This window comes from Sinohyriopsis cumingii, chromosome 11 (genome assembly GCF_028554795.1).
Source record: "Sinohyriopsis cumingii isolate HCF-2022 chromosome 11, ASM2855479v2, whole genome shotgun sequence".
In the NCBI taxonomy this organism is placed as follows: domain Eukaryota; kingdom Metazoa; phylum Mollusca; class Bivalvia; order Unionida; family Unionidae; genus Sinohyriopsis; species Sinohyriopsis cumingii.
The window spans coordinates 16,956,911-16,976,969 of record NC_142971.1 but is presented as its reverse complement, the minus strand read 5'-3'; the positions used below and the strand labels follow the sequence as shown (position 1 = coordinate 16,976,969).

At 34.1% G+C, this 20,059-nt stretch overlaps 1 protein-coding gene across 1 annotated transcript in view; it reads right to left on the bottom strand.

Annotated features, from left to right (window-relative positions):
* Positions 1 to 749: 749 nt before the first annotated feature.
* The window catches only part of LOC149787666 (ER membrane protein complex subunit 10-like), a 165,637-nt gene continuing 146,327 nt past the window's right edge, over positions 750 to 20,059 (bottom strand). The window contains exon 7 of the mRNA XM_089973868.1: positions 750 to 9,744. Coding sequence (XP_089829994.1) covers positions 9,640 to 9,744 — 105 coding nt within the window. The 3' untranslated portion in view covers positions 750 to 9,639. The remainder of the gene's footprint in view (positions 9,745 to 20,059) is intronic.

Here is a 20,059-nt window from a genome sequence, read left to right as displayed (position 1 = left end):
CACAAAAACCTAGTATTTTTGGGATTCTCTCGAGGAAATCTCCATTTAAGTTTGAGAGTATTTGGTTCAACAGTTTCATTTATTTTGATGTACCCAAATAACAAGAACCAGAACAAAAACAACCAGGGTGACCCAATGGTCTGAAGTGCTTGCCTATCAATCACTGCCATCTCACTCTGTCTGCGTGGGTTCAAGTCTTGAGCTTGGCCAATGTGGTCATGTGAGAAAGCTTGCCAATATATTTCTATGGTTCAGTCGTTATTGCCTGGGTTTTTATTGGATTCTTCCTCCACCAATGACTTGTATAGCCTATCATGTGCTGAAAAATCATGTTAAACCCAAAACAACAACAATCTCCCTTTCCCCCTCACTTTCCCTTGGGAGTAGTGCAACATAATTAATATTACTCTCTTGGTATTGCTATGCTAATCAGTATTTTTTTCCTCATAAATGTATTAAAAGATTGATTATTAGAAATGCAATACATTCTGATATATAAATACGGTTCACTTAATATACAGTATTTATGGTATTCAAGGAAATGGCAACTAAAACAGAAGGCTACGGGATTTTATTTGCATATTAATTAAAACTGATTGCCAGGCACTATCTTAAATTTTGCCAAATTTACATATAAAGTCATACCATTTTTTTTCCCCATTCATATTTAGATGGTTTGTGGACTTCACAAGCATGTGGAGTTTGCAAGCTCTCCGAGAGGTCATTTCATAAATAAACAGAAGTGATGATCGTGGAAACTAATTTATTCAGGATCACTTTTCTGTTACGAAGCTTTATCATACAAATACATTAACACAAATGATAACACTGTTTATTACAATAACAGTATTGATCCATATCAGGGACCTCCAACTCAAATCATCACAAGGGCCACATGAGGACTAATACATTGGCCCAAGGCTGCATTAATGAAACCTTTTTGTGCAACAAAAGTGGCTCATAAAAATAAAGGTAACCAGCTGAAATGTTGGAGACAAGAAGTAAATGATGTAACAATCAAACTATCAAAACTAGCTGTCTCTGAAGAAAAAGTCTGCATTATTAATTATTTTACAAATTCTGGTTGTCATTTTGGTTTGCAGGAATAATTTGATGGACTCATTTCAAGCCACATGTTTAAAGCCCCTGATGTACATGATGGAAAGTGTACATGAAATGAAGATAATGTGCTTGCTACAGTGAAACCTCTCAAAACAAACCTCGCTAAACCAAAACCCCATGAAAATGAATTGTTTATGGTCCAAAAATTTTCTCTTAGTTTCAGTACACTTAAACTCGGCGAAGTGAAGCCCCTATACCCTGAAAGCTGAACTAAATTCTTGGTCCCAAATGTGAGTTGTACACAAGTAGAATAAGTTTATATTCTCTTTTCTATATTGTATTAGTTTTAAAGTATTGTTTAAATATGGCAAACATTTTTGCATTCATTATCAAGTTTCTTGCACTTTTTACTAATAGTTTTCTTGATGAAATTATTCAAGTTATACCAAAGACTTCCTGTAGTAATGAAGTGTAGTTAGTTTTGCTATGTTTTTAGATGACTTAAATCTACTGGGGTTACTATTACAGAAAAAATAGTATATTTTTCCTTCTCATAAGAACTTCACATCAGATACCCTAATTCATCATTATTACTGTTGCTGTTATCTGTATTGGAAAATAATGGTGAATACTAATATGTATCAAGTTACACAGTAGTGGGGGGGTGAGATGGAAAGAGGATATTAACAGTTTCTTTAGTATATTTCTTTATTAAGTGTTTTGCCACAATAGAAGTTGCTTTTCACTGTGGTTTTAAGGGTAGGGTAAGGTAATTTAATTAGGTATATATTTCTTGGATGTAAATTATCATAGGGACACATACCTATCATATGTCAATGCAGTAACATTCATTTTGATCAAGCAATAAAATGTGTCCTTATCATGAAATAACACCTGTACATACACACATTTGCTTTGATTTTATTTGCTTCTCATCTGCACTGCATTATTAAATAACATACCTGGCTAGATGCTGTTTCCTATTTGTGCTGAGCTTGGACTAGATTGGAAACAATCACCACAATGTTAAAGAGTGTTTGAAGTTGGTTTTTTTTAATGATGTGCATTCAAAATTCATATATAGTTATTAGCAAAATATGTAACTGTTGTATATTATGTCCAGTGTTTGGTAGTTACCAAAGTAAAGAGGTATGCATATGAGAATAACAACTCTCTTTACAAATTTCTAGCTCCTTTTAATTTCCTTCATAGAAATAAAATTTAATAATGTTTCTCTAAATCACAAAACAGCCTGTACAAATATGAAAAAAGTAAACTTTTATGATGTATTACAGTTTTAACACACAAAAAATATCTTAAGTCATGAGCAGAAATTTTTTGATGAGACACATGGTTGTTACGACAGGGGGACAAACACAATGTCCGGACAGATTAAAAAAAGGCTTAGTAGGCTGATCAACAGAGAATGGAATGATATGGATAACCTGAATATGGATCTAAATACGAACCATCACATGGGCAAAGAGAGGGACAAACTTGTAGATGAAAGAGGACAAACCAATTAATGAGACATCAGACAACAAAATACTTGATAGAATAGGGGTGTGAATAATTCTGAGCCCATTCATTCATTTCAGAAAAGGAAAAACTGATGCTCTCCAACATATTAATCTTTAAAACCAAGGTTCTGTTGATGTAATATATCCATCTTTTAGTTGCCTCTTAGCTTTCCCCTCATCCCCAAAGGCATCTTACATTAAAACTTGACTATTGTGCTGAATTAATACAGTTACTGATGCTTTTCTTTCTCCTTAAAAGCAATACAAGCAGAAAATACTTCATCGTAATCATCATTATTAAAGGATATAACCGAGATGGGTAAGAACTGCATTCATATTTTGCATTATATATGTCCTAGTGTTTGATTTTTTGAGTTTAGATTATCTTCAGGTAAATGAAAAATAATATCCTTGTCATTGGCAATGCATGGCAGAGGGAACAATTACCCCCCGCACCAGCAAATGGGGTGGGGGTGGGGGCACCATCAGAAGCTTCTTTTTTTTTTTTTTGCAGCTAAAATTTTAATAGTATTTCACCTTCACCTTTGTAATGGGGGCAATTCTTCACAAAATGTGTATTGTGGGAAGGGAGGTTGGAAACTGACAAAAACTGTTCTCTGAAGCAATGTAGGGGTGCCACTAAAGAACACTGCCCCATGGCACCTCAAAGACTCACAAAGCCACTGATCCTGGTTCAAAAGAAAATCCCAGCTACACCCACCACTCTAAAAATTTAAATGGTAAGTGCATATATGTTCCATTGTTTACCAGTTTGGATTTCCTTACTCATGCGAGATATCACATTAACCGCTGTTGGTAAATGTCAATGGGGGATGTTTTTTAGTAATATTTGAAGTATTACCTGTTCATATTTTACATGTTACTTATAGCATACTATCTACAAATATAATTATGCAAATGTAAGTATATGGTAAATTTACCTTCATTTAAAAGATAAAATACTGATGCTGGGAGTTTCAATTCTGGCTTCCAAGCATGAAATGTGCTAACCATTACCTGTACATCACTGGCACAACTACTCTCATATATACTCTGTGTGTGTGTGTGTGTGTGTGTGTGTGTGTGTGTGTGTGTATATATATATATATATATATATAGTGTGTGTGTGTGTGTGATTTAGATTGTTAATATAACTTTAACAAGTTTTCAGTCATACTGCTTTGACATCTGCAGTGGCAATTTATAGTTATGTCTAGCACTAGAGCATCATGCCGCAGAAATGTAGCATCATGTTTCACCCAGTGACATTATCCTGACACCAGGCCAACCAGTCCTAGCACCAACCTCTTATTGCTCAGCGTCAAGCGAGGCAACTACGAGTACCATTTTTATGTCTTTGGTATGACTAAGCCAGGGTTCGAACTTCTGACTGACCCCATCTGAGGCGCTAACTGCATCTGAGGCGATGCTCTAATCACTTAGGCCATATATAGTATTGAGGCCTTGAGGCAAAAAGTCTTTCTAGAATAATAAGTTTCACTCAAACATACTCAGTTTGAGTCACTTACTAAAAATTTTAGTTCACTATAACATTCATGTATTCTGGGTAGAGGTGTGCAGTATTACTGATATACTAGTTGACCATGGTATTTATTTCCAGTGGTATGCAGTTGACCATGGTATTTATTTCCAGTGGTATGTACCATGGTACTTTTTTTGCTGTACTGGTGCTTCAATAGTTTCCATCAGTAAGAAGTGTACAGAAATTCCATAGTAAACTTGTTAATGAATTTAATGATAATGTCTGCATGTTTTCATTTTTAATGACAAAATAATTTATAACTTTATTTTTACAAACCAGTTGAATTTGTCACAAATTAAATCTGAATATTAAAAATTGAATTAAATTTATGAGTCTTCTTTAATCACATGTTTGATACATGTCACGTATACCAACATAGTGGCCATATGGAATATTGTAAAAGGTTAAGGGACAAATCTATACTTTTGGAAAACTTTTAGATTAAAAAAAGTTGTTTACTGGTGTATGATAATGGGTTAAGTATATATATTCCTTTGTAAGACTGCACATCATCCATTTTGATATAGAAAATAGTTTGCAAAGAGTACTTATTCATCTCACATCTGAACCCAAGGATATAATTATCAATATCACTACAAGGGCCAAAGACAAGTTTATCCAGTTGATTTCCATTGTAAAATGCATAAAGAACAAAAATACATAAACTGAATATTTAAATACTTACTTAACAGAATTAATCATTCCACAGAAACTGCTGTCAAAAATTTGATTTATACTTCATAAATCTCAACTTCTATAGCACATGAATGTATTAGCATATAACATGATGACCACATTTTTAATATTTCTTGATTAAATACTCCATTTTCAGTGGGTACTTGGATGATCTTCTGAAGAACAAATGAAAAACAAATATGTCTACTTCTAATATAGAGTGCATGTATGGTCCAACTTTATTTTTTTACATTATGTCATGATTAGTCTTCACTACCACTTGACAAAATATATTTTATTACATTGAGCAATGCCTGTGCTTATTGTATTTATTGTCCAAAAGGATATATTTGTGGCTAAAATTGCCTTTTTCCAGCATGCCACTAGCATTTCATTGCATGATGTTGTGACATTGACACGTACCTATCAGTAATTTTTGTAAAATTATATGACAGTGATAGGTCTATCCATGAAAATATATATGTTGCCAGATTTTAGGGTCATTTAGAAGATGAAGTGAACCTAGACCTTTATATTTGTTCCCCGATGTATTTCAGTCTTGAGTGGTTTCACTGCATAAATCATTTATGGTCATCATTTAAATGACTCAGTCCTGAAAAAAATTGTTTTTCTTTGCCTGCAACCTCATGAAATTAAAATACAAAAACCTTCAACAAAGTTGAAGAAAACATTCAAAACCAACAGCAATCTGAATTTTTGAATGTTTAATAAATGTGAACAAATCTTATGTTGTTCTTGATTAGAGGAATTTTTAACTTTTACATTCTTAATACTTTTTCCATCTTTTCTCCAAGGTCCACAAACAATGTTAATGCCTAGTTTGTTAAGTCGGAACCAATGACATGTTAAAGATTTACTATGACAACAAATTATATCTGCAGGTGATACTTACTGGAAACTAAATTGGGAAAATTGAAATTTCAAAAAAATCCAGGTCCTAGGGGTCAGTATGTTTAAAACTCTTATCCCAGTATGAAACATATATTATGTTTTAAACTGGTTAAAAATATAAAAAAATCTGCAAGTACTGTACATAAAAAAATTGCAAGTATAAATCTTTAAAGTATTTATCAAAGAAACTAGAGCAGCAAAAATATTCATGAAATAGGTATATTATATTGGTAATAATTGGTTCTTTGCAAAACTTGCCACCTGGTAAAATATGGAATTCACTCTATTTCCAAACATGCTAAAGACAAAAAAAAGTATTAAGCACAACTTAAGAAACAGAATCTCTGGAAAATGGTTCCATCATTCCAATTTAGTTACATACACAATATATGAATACAGTTGTAAAAAGATTGATCAATATTTTACCTGATATATTTAGCAACTTCTATTTATGTATACAATTAATTATACAGTTCATAAGTAATATAACCATAATAACACCACAATTTAAAAACAATGAACATTTTCCTAGGACTACAAAATAAATAAAAATACATGGAGTGGTATTAGAGATATACATCTTGAATACTGTCTACAACACTTGCTGAATAAAAAAGAAATACAACATAATTATTAGTAAATACAAGCACTGCACATTTGTGGACATGTATCACACTATCCAAAACTCCTCAGCAAAATCTGCAGTACATACATATCATTCAGAAGTATACATTTCACTGTTTTGTTAGCACATATACTCCAAAATCTATCCAATGTGAAGTCATTCTGACAAATATGGAACATTTGGGCCTCATTAATTTAACAGGGATCCATATGATGCCCTATAACATTATTAGCAAATCATGGCCAAATACCTTGTTTATTTAACTTGATTCTGTGGCTATGCATCTAACTGGGAGATCTTAGCTATAAATGAAGCATTTTGTCAGATTAATGTCTTAAAACATGATAAATCTTATCAATGATCCAAAGGACTTGGATATCTTTTCTTGGCTGATGCAATAAACATTAGAAGTAGGTTGTCATTTGAAACTTTGCCAATGTTTTGGCGGTGGTTCTTTCCGGGGTTTTCCCGGGTTCTTCCTCCAGCATTAATACTGGCCGCCATGTACAGCCTATCGCGTGCTGAAAAATGGCGTTAAACCCTACAACAACAACAACAACCAATGTTTTGGCATGTTTCATTCATTTTTTTAATTTTTTTTTTACAAATGGATGAAATGTATCAATAATGTTTCCTTCAGGTCAGTCTTGCTCTGGAAAATAGTCCTACATAAAAAACACTTCCATCTACAGACTATAAAACTATTAAATTCTATAATGCTCCATTTATAATGCTAATGAAGCATACACTGATAGTACAGCACCTGGTACAAGTGAGTACTAGAAATAACTTGATCTGCTTCTAGGTTTCTATAGTTAATGAGGCTAAAACCTAATAATGGCTCTCCTGAAACATATATAAAGAGTTCATTCATAACAGTATGCCAAATCCAATTTCTCTACCTGGCAATTTGTCATGTTAATCTGACAAAATATGTAAGCACCATAATAAGAAATGATGTTCTGCAAGACACAAACTCTGGGTAGAAGGTGTGTGATAAAATGAGAGAAATAGCAAATTAAAGAAACTCCCAAAAGTATAACATCTTAACAATTGTGGAAAATTGGCATCAAAATGAAAAGGAAGTCAGTGCCTCTGGAGATCAGAGCAGTTGCTAATCAAGAGTGCCTAGATAGTACTGGCAGTCAATCAAGGTCATATACAACTATCAGGTTGATGTTTGTGCACAAATTAGACTCCACAAAAGGCACATGGGGCAAGTGGCAAATAAATATGGAAATTAAATAACAAAACAATTGGACATAATAATTTATTGGTGGAAGGCAAGACTTGAGAGAGAGAGAGAGAGAGAAAGATGGGACTGCAAGAAATAGAATGACCACTGTAATAATGACATGGCCCTGGATGAAAGAACACACTTAACATGGCATACATCTTAAGGCCTTCACCCTCTGTATCATGTTCTCATCTGTTGGTGTTGACATTATTCTTGCTGAAGCCCTTACACTACAAATGTTGCTAATTAAAATCATCTTCTCTTCTCTGAGAGTTATCTGGATTTATTTTGTACTCCACACTGTGACACATTCTTGTGTTTCACTATTAACTGCCTTGATGAATTGAAAATGTAAATTAAAACTGTAAAATGTTTCTTCAATGTTGAATGAATCAGTGAATGAACTTTCAGATACAGAATAAATTACAATTGAATAACTTAATGAATACTTTTTGACAGAAAGAATCAAATGAAACTTTGCTAATTATGTCATAAAAATGAAACTGAGGTGAAACTGATGTACAGAAAACATTGTTATAAATTATATTTGTCAGTATTTTCTGATTATTGTCATAAATGCTTTGGTTGGGTATGACAACTGGATCTAACAAACATAAAATTACATTTTGTTTTAGTCTGAAGTACAGTGTTCATGCATTTGTCATAAAACTGTATGATAACCCATTTAATCTGAAACACTTCCTTTAGAAAACTCAAAATCGACCATTAATTATTGCAGGCCTGGTTCCATATTTTCGAAATTTACAAAACAAAGACTGTCATAAATGATATTCTGTAACTTTATTCAGACTCAAGCAAAAATTACAGAATTCTAAGAATTATAAAAAATATCGATTTCACCCTTCACAAGCTAAATTTCAATGACTGAGGAATATAAGAACTGTAAATTCCCAAATATTCATGAATAAAAATGAACCATTTCCGCATGATGACTTTATTCCAATTACAGTGATGCTGTCAAACATCAGGGTGAAAGAAAATGTCATTTATGAGCTCAATCTTGTAAACTGACACAAAGCCATAGGACAAAAGGTCACAGGTCATAAAGTCACATTCAAGGATTATCACTATTAATCTGTTGTTGTTGTTGTAGGGTTTAACGCCATTTTTCAGCACACGATAGGCTATACATGGCGGCTAGTATTAATGGTGGAGGAAGAACCCGGGAAATCCCCGGAAAGAACCACCGACCCTCGCGAAGCTACCGGCAAGCTTTCTCATATATCCACATTGGCCGAATCCGAGACTCGAACCCATGCAGACAGAGGTGAGATGGCAGTGATCCGTAACGGAGAGCGCTTTAGACCACTCGGCCACTCGGGGCCCCCACTATTAATCTAGCAACATACTGATGTCTACACAGGAAAAGTGAAATTGTTCAGCATCTGAAGTCTTGAGGAAAAATTGTAAAACAAATATATAACACTAAGATTTAGGGCAAACTGTCAAACAAACACATACCATTGAGATCACTGAGGTTTATTAAAGCCCCCTGTTGGAGAGAAACATTGTAAAACAAATGTGGAGATCAATATCTTAAAAAATGTTTTACTAATCATATGGATGATAGTTTGGTTATTATGTTAATATCTCAATGAAGAATTTGCACTTAATTAAGCTGTGTTAGATAAAAAACTGCAACATTACAAAATTCAAAATGTGACTTTTTCTCCTGTGAATTGATATCCTACATCATGATACCTTTCTAATTTAGAAGTGGGCTGCCTTTGTAAATTAACAAAGAAACTGAATTTGCAAGAAATAATTTTCAGCGTAACAAAGAACTAATATGCAGAGTATTGCCCGTACATATTTAGCTGATGACCAATTGGTATCAGTTACAAAGTTCACAAAGATCTAATTCATGTAATACTTATGCTGAGATAATTAAAATAACAGAAAAAACTCATATTTGTTATATCTGACTTGGCAGTTTTTCAGCTTGAGTTGATGTTATATGGTCAGAAAGTTTAAAACTGACCAGGGCTCAGAAAGTTTCTACATTATTGTACCAGAGCTGAATAAAACATAACTATTTGGTATTTTATCTTCCTCCTCCTCCTCCTCCTCCAGCACCTTCTTGCCCACCCTGTTGATCCATGTTCTGCATCAAGAACACAATTATCACAAATGGCACTATGTACATCCACTGAAAAGAGTAGAAAAAGATTATTATATTTCTTTAACAAAATAACAAAAAAGAAAGAAAATGTAATTGTAGTTGTATGACACCACTGTCATCTTTCTGAGATGAAACAGACTAGATATTGTAACCCTGTACAAAAGGTCACAGATATCAACTATGGGCTACAGGAAGAAACCATTTCACAAAAACAAACAACATATTTAAAACTAGTCTCAAGCCATACATGTAGTAATCTGCCTTGTTTTTAGGCAGTTTAATAATTAACTGATAGTCTTTGATCTTTTTTACTGCAAAATATCACAGAATTTTTCTATACAGAGTATTGGGGGCAACAGCCTTCAACTCTTTTGTTTGTCACATTTCTTCTCCAACATCATTAAATACAATTTTACATCAACCTGATTGCATACTCTATGCATGTAAAGTTTTACGGTGTTCATCATTTCTAATTCAGCACATACCAGCCACTTTTATGAAAACTGTGTTTTAAAACATTTTCAAAAATAAAGCACATCTATACCAGCATGAAAGAAAAATACACTGTAATGTGACAGTTTACTGGATATCACCTCTGGGTCATGGCTCTGGTTGATACATTACTATGATCATAAAAACAGCACTCTGTCATAATACAGATGTCCATGGGATCCATAGTATACTGCCATATACAGAAACCACCTTATAATGAAGTACATGATACAGTACTCCCTCATTATAACGGTGTCCATGGGAGCCATACAGTACACTGCCATATAGTAAAACCACCTTATAATGAAGTACATGATACAAATAATTGCACTCCTACATAATCAAGTGGAATCCATGACCAAACCTGTCTCAGACAGAAATGGCATTGTAATGAGGAGCTGTAAGAAAACAACTGGTTTGTCTTTTTCCAAATCCATTGCAGTTGTATCTCAAAATAGAAATTTCAAAAACAAAATGACATGGAACTACAGTAGATCAGTTGGTAGAATGCTGTACTTGTAATCCAATGGGTGTGGGCTTGATATCCACCCAGACCAAGCCAGGCCAGCTGCCTGTGTGGCTTTGGGAGAGCCACACAGCTTCCACTTCCTTGGTATGACAGAGCCAATTATATGTTAAAAGTGCTGTTCTAACCAACAAAAACAAAACTAAATAAAGTCATAAAAAGACAGCCACTTTGTTAGATTTTACTTGCCATGTTGATTGCACTACATGGGAAATTTAAGTTGCTCTCCTGTGTTATATGCATGTATGTGTATTTGTGTGTATATAAGTGTGCTCTATTTTCAAGCAGCAAGCTTACTTACAAAACATTAAATCATTAACTAGAGCATTCTTGTAAAATAATGTTGAGACAACTTTTGTTTCCCTGACAAACTATGCAGCATGAAAATGTAGCTTATTCTTAGATCTGATTGTTGTTTTTCCATATTGACTCAATGCAGGTGTTACATTTGAAGCTCAAATTGACAAACAATGGACACAAGGGGTGGGAGGTGGGGCTGGGATTTTCTTTCCAGCAATGATTTTTTTTTTCATTGGCTGCTATATCATTATTTTTAAAACTAATCCAATGGATATTTTTTTCAACAAATTAGAGCAAGATTTTTCTCCAAGCTAATTGGGGTCAGGACTTTCAGAAAAGAATCCTACCTCTCCCCCTCCAAAAGTTAAATGGTTGGCCCATTACTCATGAATCTTACCACATCTGATAAAAGAGGTTGAAAACAGCTAAAAATACCAGAAAGGTGATAACCAATCTCAATCTTACTGTTGTACAAGTTTATGAATGGCGTGTTATATTATCAGGGATTCAGGAGAATGCAGTGTCTCATTTACAACTTGAGCAAAATAATGTACCTCAAACTGTATCTGTCTTGATCTATCCCATAATGTTTCTAACTGATGTGCCACTACTATATCTGACATGATGTACCCCATACCATATCTGCCTTCGAAAGTTGAAAATAAAACTTAAGCATATTAACTTGAAACTGATGTTATCATTACTGCAATGGGAGGAGAAAAACCTATCATGTCTTAACATATGCTAAATGCAGCATTTTCAGAACTGTTTTCTTCATTTTGCATTGATTGTCCAAATGAACATTGTTTTTTCCAGCTTAAGCACTTGTGAAGTTGTGAGGATAGGGGAACATCAATTCTTGTGATTTTTTTTTAAAAGTAATATTTTGTTGTTTTTTTTTAAATTTTATGGCTTTATGATGCCTATGACAGAATTAACAATTTCAACACTTAATTAAACAAAGGCATTTTACATGGGATATTTAAATTTGTGTTTTGTAGTTGTCAAGAAATCAGCTCAACCAACACAGGTATGTGAAAAAGCTTGCCAGTGCTTTTCCATTCTCCATTGGGTCTTGATCCATCATATCTATGGGTCATGATCTATCATATATACTGGCCATCTTGTACATGTATGGCCTGTCATGTGCTGAAGTAGGCATTAAAACCCCTCCCCCCAAACCCTACCCCCCACAAAAGTTTGTAATGCTTAAATAAAGGTGAATTCACACAGTAACCAAAACGAGTACTCTTAACAGCTCAGATGTTTAGTGTATTTTAACTAAAGTACTTTTGCCAACTCAGAAATTTTAGTGTGTTTTGACTAAATCAGTTTTGTTTTTAGCTTTTGAGGGTTTAATGCCATTTTTCAGCACATGGTAGGCTATATATGGCAGTGGAGTAAGAGGCTGAGAAGACCCTGACAAGAAACACTGACCTATGGGACTCAAAGCTACTGGCAAGTTTATTCACATACCCACATTGGTCAAGCTGGAACTTGAACCGATGCGGATAGGTGAGATGTGTATGTGATCTGTAAAGGCAAACACCTAAGACCACTTGCCCACCTGGGCATCTTCTAACTGAATTGGTACTCTTGACAGCTCAGATATTTTAGTGTGTTCTTTGAAGTAAAAAGAAAACCACCACATAACTTGGATGGGCAACCACTGCACTTGCATGTGCCACAAATATTGAACAAACCAGCAGATGCATCAGAGTATTTGCCACAATACTTTGGGCTTTTATACCGTTGTTTTAGACAAAAATTCCACACTAAGAATAAACATTATATAGGTAATCCCTAATAATGGTCACCAGTTTTTCAGTACTAATAAACATGGTTTCATCTTAAGCATAAAATTGCTCTCTTTCTCTCTGTGTGGATAATAATAACAGCTTCAGATGCAACTTCAAAAAATTGACAATAATTAAAACATCAATACAAACAAGCATTTATCAATTACAGTATGTATTCTACCATGGATTAATCAATTTATGTATCAGGAGCTAAATATGTTGTTGTACGATGCTCTTGCAGATCAAAGTCTTTACTACTACTAATAATAATAATATTAATACTAATAATACTTTATTTATAGAGGGTAGCTCAGTATACTGACTAGTGACAAAATAAAAGTAACATTGAGAACTTGAAATATAAAGGCAAACTTAAAACTCGGAAATATAATTTTATCCAAGTAAACAAATGATGATTTACATGGCAAATCTTTTATTGTATTTCAAATGAGTTCAATATGTATAACACACTTGTACATAATATAAACACCTGCATATGCAGTTTATTTAAATTCCATGGAACATGTATCTTTTACAAATGGGGGGGGGGGGTTAGACCGCTCTGGTGGCCTAGTGGTTAGAGCGTCCACTTAGATGCAGGAGGTCACGGGATTGAACTCCGTCCGAGTCATACCAAAAATTAATAAAAAATGTTACTAACAGCTGCCTCGCTAAGAGTGGTTGGCCTGGTGTCAGGATAATGTGGGACATGATGCTATGTGTCTGTGGCATGATGCCCCAGTGCTAGACATCACTATAAACTGTAATGCTGCAGACACTGTAGCGATATGACTGAATTTTTTTAAAGCTAAGTTAAAAATCCAAAGCACGTACGCACACATTGTTTTTTCAATTCTTTCATATTTTTAGCTGTCTTTACAATTGTGAGTTAAGTGAATCCAATACAACTGCACAGGATTAATGGATTTTTTGGGGTTAATTTTTATCAGATTTGGGACAACATTGATAATGTTGATAACATTTGTCAGATTACAAACTATAGTACTCAGATCAACTAAAAATTTTAAACTTTATACTATAGGATGACCCTAGCAATTAGATGTGTATTATAATATCAGTAAATAAAGTCGATATTTACAATAAATTTTTTTAACATGTATAAAAGGAAACTTCAACTTTGTTTTGCCAGTAATATGAAGGATACAAAACGATCTGCACATCTCATGGCCTGACTGCATTCATACGAGTCTGTATCATCACCTTGTATTTGTTGTTTGTACAGCAAAAAGTATTGGTCAATATTTGCTTTTATGGTATAGCTGATAATGTATTTACCATACTCACATAATTTTTAATATCAAGCAAAAGGGTTTAGCAAAGCAAATCATGTTTTCACAGAGCACAGGTGGCTGATAGATTTAATACTGACTATACTTGCTTTATAAGTCAAATCCAACTATGAACTCCACAGACTAAGATCTGCTGTTGCATAATGCACCAGAAAATCTAGGCCGATATAGTTTGTTAAGAGTTATCAGTATAACAAACAATGTTGACTTTGATTTGCCAGCGAATTGTGTGATGGCAGAACAAACTATTTTTGGACTGGACTTACAAGTGAATACATATGGTACTAAAGGGCAGATGAGATAGAAAACAGACTATCTACTGTTACATAAGAGCAGTCTTGGCAAATTTTTGTGCCACCATTTTCATCCTTCAGAGCAGATATCTGTCTGGTAACAGTTAAAAAATATCCAATATTCACCTGAAAGCACATTATTGGCTTTAAATCAGTAATTTTTTTCACTTATAATATCAAGGTTAAGCTTTCTTTTTCTTTTTCAATCATAATTTCTAACCTGGCCCACTTGCCCCTCATTTGACTATTTTCACATCCTGGCTCTTTTTCTTTAAAAGAATATCTGCCTTGCTTACTTGTGCCAGGTATGTACACAAGATGACTCTAAAAAAGTGCAGAGTATGGTGTCAGATGTATGGAAGAAATATGAGGTTGAAAAAACCATCCAGTTACATTTAATCCAAACTAGTTTCTGACCAATAATACAGAAAATTTGTTTCAACCTAAGTGTGTGTAAAACATAATATGATGGTCATTTTGTATATTGCTGAAAATGGGTTGGTTTTTTTGGGCTAAATTATCAGTATATATTTTTAATGTACCTGTGAAAAAAGTGATCAGTATATTTTTTTCATTCTCAGGAAAGACAAAACTAAAAGTTTCCTTATTATAAAGCTTCCCAAAATTAAAACAGAACTGGTTTGCAAGGAATTAATTTTTTGTTCTGAAGAGTTCACAGTGCCATATGTATTTCAATCATTTTACAAGCTGTCTGATAAGACATATTGTATGATGAAATCTTTCAAGCAGGCAAATAAAACACACATTTAGAGTAAACAATTAGCACTACTGATATAGTCAACATATATATATATATATATTTGATCATAATGCAGCAGTTTCATGTATTTATTTGTAAAATACCAAGTTCCCCTTGGATGTTTATGTACAAAATGGATTCCAAGACATAAACAATGTACTAGGCAGTTCTTTCAAGACGTTATCAAACAGATCATCTCGTTCATGCTTGTGGTAGACCTATTCCATTAGTAAAGAGTGTATCCAACAGATCATAAATCCTTCTAAAGCAATACCTAAGAATAATTCCAATAATTTGGTAAACATAACTTCAACACTGTGCATGCAGCAGCAATGATATTCCTCACAATATTCCTCTCAAATCGGCAGATGACTTGTACACAATTTTAATAGAATCTTTTTTCTTTTATTGTATTACAGAATGTCAGATTATTGACTTCAGTAATCAGTCAGACCTTGGTACATTTTCAGATTTTTTATTTTTCTTTTTCCTACAAGAAATATACCATATGAACTCAAATACAAGTCGAGTAAAAAAATGCAAACAACAAAGATCCTAATCTGTCAGAGCATACTGCGCCTGCAGATTAGGGTCTACCGGTATGTTGTTTGTTCTACTGATTACTCCTAACAAACAGCATGGATCCATCTATGCCTGTGATTAATGCAATCGCAGATCTGGGTCTATGCAGTTTGCAGCTGGACTCATCTTCAGACTTGTCTTATGCATTATTAAATTAAATTATGGAAAGTGTTAATCCTGATACTGATGATAAAGTTCAAATTCCATGAACTTGAGGCCATATTTTGCAGATATTTTAATATCTTTAAGATCAATGTAAGGCTTACCACATGTCTAAAGTGTAAAATCTAGGAACTATTCACCAATCCCACAAAACATAAAAAGAAACAACAGTTGTTAACCAATGAATGCTGGGGAAGTTGTGCTTGTTATTTATAATCTTTGTCTTTTTTAACACATTTATTTCAAGACTAAGACAAAAGTTATGCAGTCTCACTAAGCCAGCATTATTTTTTTTTTTTTACTGATGACAGCATTATATCTCCTGCTAAGTAAACCTTGGTTTTAATTCACAGTTCCTCAGTTATTGCATAGAACTGTGTGTGTGATTAGAATTTTAGATGTAGCTTTAACAATTTTTTAGTCGTATCACTACAATGTCTGCAGTGTGGCAGGTTATAGTGGTGTCTAGCACTGGGGTATCATGCTGCAGACATTTATCATGATGTCTCACCCTGTCACATTATCCTGACACCAGGCCGACCAGTCCTAACAATAACCTCTTAATGCTGAGCGCCTAGTGAGGCAGCTGTTAGTACCATTTTTGTAAGTCTTTGGTATGACTTGGTCAGGGTTTGAACCCATGACCTCCTGCTTCTGAGGCGGACAGTCTAACTACTAGGCCAGCGGAGCTTTTTTTTTGCATAGAACTAATAATATGAAGGATTACCATCTATACCCACCTTTAAGTTGTGTCCAACTGCAAATGGTCAGACCCAGGTCTGCCATGGCATAATGCACCAGCTGATTTGGGTATATATATTTTGCTAGGAGTAACCAGTAGAACAAAAAACATAGACCCCTGATCAGCCAATGCAATGGGCAAAGGCAGATCAGGGTCTGTGTTGTTTACAGTTGGTCAAGACTTGTAAGTAAGTAAGGACAGTACTGCCCTGGCATCAAATTTTCTTCCACTAGTCTTCAAGACTTTTTCCTTGTTATTTCAAACACAATAAATGTTTAACTGTTCTTTCCTCTTGCTGAAAATATTGTGTATACAGCCAAATCAACTCAGATTTTCATGTTATGGATAATTATCAAAGATTTATATAAGTTTTACAAGGATATTTTTCATGCCAGACTACATTAAATGTAAACTTTATGATTGAACATTTGGATATGCAGCAACATAAAACATGAAGGAAGAAAAGGTGTAAAATCTGAACCAGTTCCTTATTACAAAATGTGAAGTGTACTTTTCTTGATACATGATAATATTGCCAAAATTTCTGTCTAATTAAAACTACTCATTTTTCATACATATATTACTATCACGGACTAGTGATGCTTGACTTAAAAATACTGGCAAGCTGCAGATAAAAAGGAAGAAAACCAGTTTAGTGGCAACTATCTGTAGAAGTATTAGTAATTTCAGCAGAACTTCATTGTTACTATTATCTATCTGGTACTTTCCTAGGTGAAAAATACCCTTATCTACGGAGAGAATTCAACCTCCAATTAGGGTGAACATGAAGATTCTAGTACATGTGATTGCCCTGGTCCTCCTCGCAAATATCTTGCCCACGCCCAGTGTCCATTCTTTTTAGGATGCAGCCTAAACTGGTGGGACATTGTAAAACTTAGTTTTATCCCCTAAGAAAGTACATTTTAATATCAGTAATACAAAACCTGTTGCTATTGCATAGCTGAAATGGTGGGTTTGGTGGGAGGCTGATGATCACTACCCTGATGAACTGAAGACTACTGCCAAATGGTATGGAGCCATCCATTTAGTACATATGAAAAAACCTGGAAAGCTTGACCCCTCCCCCTCCCTGTACATATGCATACTTTGTTTTTTTAAAACCCACCTGTGTACATACACTTGATGCATCCCCCACCCCATCCCCTGAATTCTATATAATGGCCTATATTTAATCCACACAGAAACGATCAAGGATTAATAATATTAACGTGTTTGATAAAACAGATAGTCCACCAACGTTGAATGTCTGGCTGCATCAAAGAAATAAGCTGTGTAACTTGAAAAAGTTTTTATAATGTCCACTAAAATTCAAATGCCAACTCAACCTAGTCAAACAGGTTACGTATTAGACAAATTATCAAGGTTTCACCCACCCCTACCCCGTTCCCTATGTGTACAAACATTATCAGTAGACCCCCCCCCCATATGCAAGCATATGCATTTGGGCTAACTCCTCCTCCATGTGGACATACTAAATGGACAGCCCCTATCCACATGAGTCACTTTTTGAGCTACCACAATCAGACCCATGGAAAATATACCTTTACTTTGATAAGCAAATTAGAGATGGTACAACCAAAACTACTCGAAAATAACATGTACGATGCTCTTAATAGATTTAAAGTATGGTGCAAGAAAAACAGCTATAATAAATACAGAAAAAAACAAAACCCCTACTAGTTAAAACAAAAATAAGCATGGCTAGATAGCAACAAACTCTTAAGTTCTATTTGACAATGTGAACTTTAATACCTGTCATAAAATTCTAGGTGTATTTGTGGATAACAACTGAACCTGATCTATTCAAATTAATTATATTTCAAAGGAGGTAAATTCTTTTCTTTGGCTAATGAGGAAAATCAAAACATGAATTCCATTTCAGGGTAATCTTTTATGATACTGTAGTTATATCCAGCTATATCTGGATTACTGTAATGTAATTTGGGGTAATACATCTAAATTCAAAAGTAACCTTTAAAACTCCAAAACAGGGCATGCCATTTAATCCGGGATCAATGTATAGATAATTCCCAGGATGTAATGAATAATATAACAATTTTAACAATACAAGAAAGAATGTTTCTTAGAAAGTCCAAATTTATGAATAAAGTGTCTATAGAAAAGCAATTCCAGTCTACCTAAGCAATATCTTTCATGAAAATGATGCCAATGGTACTCCAAATTTTCTCAGGTCTGTTCTAAGTTACATTATAACAAGGCCAAAGAAAGAACTGTTTTGAAAAAAGTTTTTAACATAATAGTCCACTGATACAGAACAATGAACCCAGTGACATAAGACAGGCTCCAAGAATTTCTTCTTTTTATAATCGCTGTCTCAAATGGATGAAATCGGCAACTGATTAATGTTCTAGTTATATAAATAACCTCCTGTTTTTCTACACTTCTGCATCTTTTTGACAGTTGCATTTTCAATATAGGATGATATATTACATATGTTTATATGTTCACAGACACCTGTGCATATGTTCCAGGCTTGAAACTTTGATTTTTAGATCATTAATTCTTCAGTTTCAAGCCAACTTTATCACATGGTGTTGTATATACAGTACATTATGTATATAACAGCTAGAAGGCCTCCAGGTAGGTTAGTTCTGTAACTGAATTACTTTCTCTAAATGAAATCATCATCATTATTATTCTTATAATTATTTTTATTATTATTGCCCTTGATAGCAGAAACAAAGTATTGTTTCTTTTTGAATTGCCCTTGATAGCAGAAACAAAGCATTGTTTCTTTTTGAAAAGAAGGAGAGAAAAAAAAACATCCACTCAGAGTTAACATTGTGGGATGGTCCACCACCAAATAAGAAATAGTTTAATCATGTCTTATTCTGTATCAGAATGAAATGACAAGGACTGCAAGAACATTTTCATGCTGTTCTCGCTTCTAGAAGGCAGGACCATGCAACCAAATGTCTGTCTGATGCATGGGATACTTCGGGGCAAGACAGACCAGAATCCATAACTAGTGACATGGAGCGAACATACTATCCCTAATAAAATGTACATTTATTACCTTCAACAGGGGGCTTTCCTGTGCCATACCAATCCACACCCTGCTTAGCTTCAAGAGATTGCTATAAAAAGATTTATTCAAAAACTTGTATGTAAGTAAATGTATAAATGTACAAGTGTAATTCTGCTAATTTAATAACAGCAGAAACTAACTTTTTTAAGTGTTGATTCTGAGAATTAAAACAATCACTGATACAGTGGTCGGAATCCAATTTTGTGTCCGGATTTTAGAGTTTTTGGTCTCAGATCTAAGGCAAACTGGTATGAACTGCAAACAGACAGATGAGCCTTTGCAAAAAGTAGGATAAGATGGGCATTT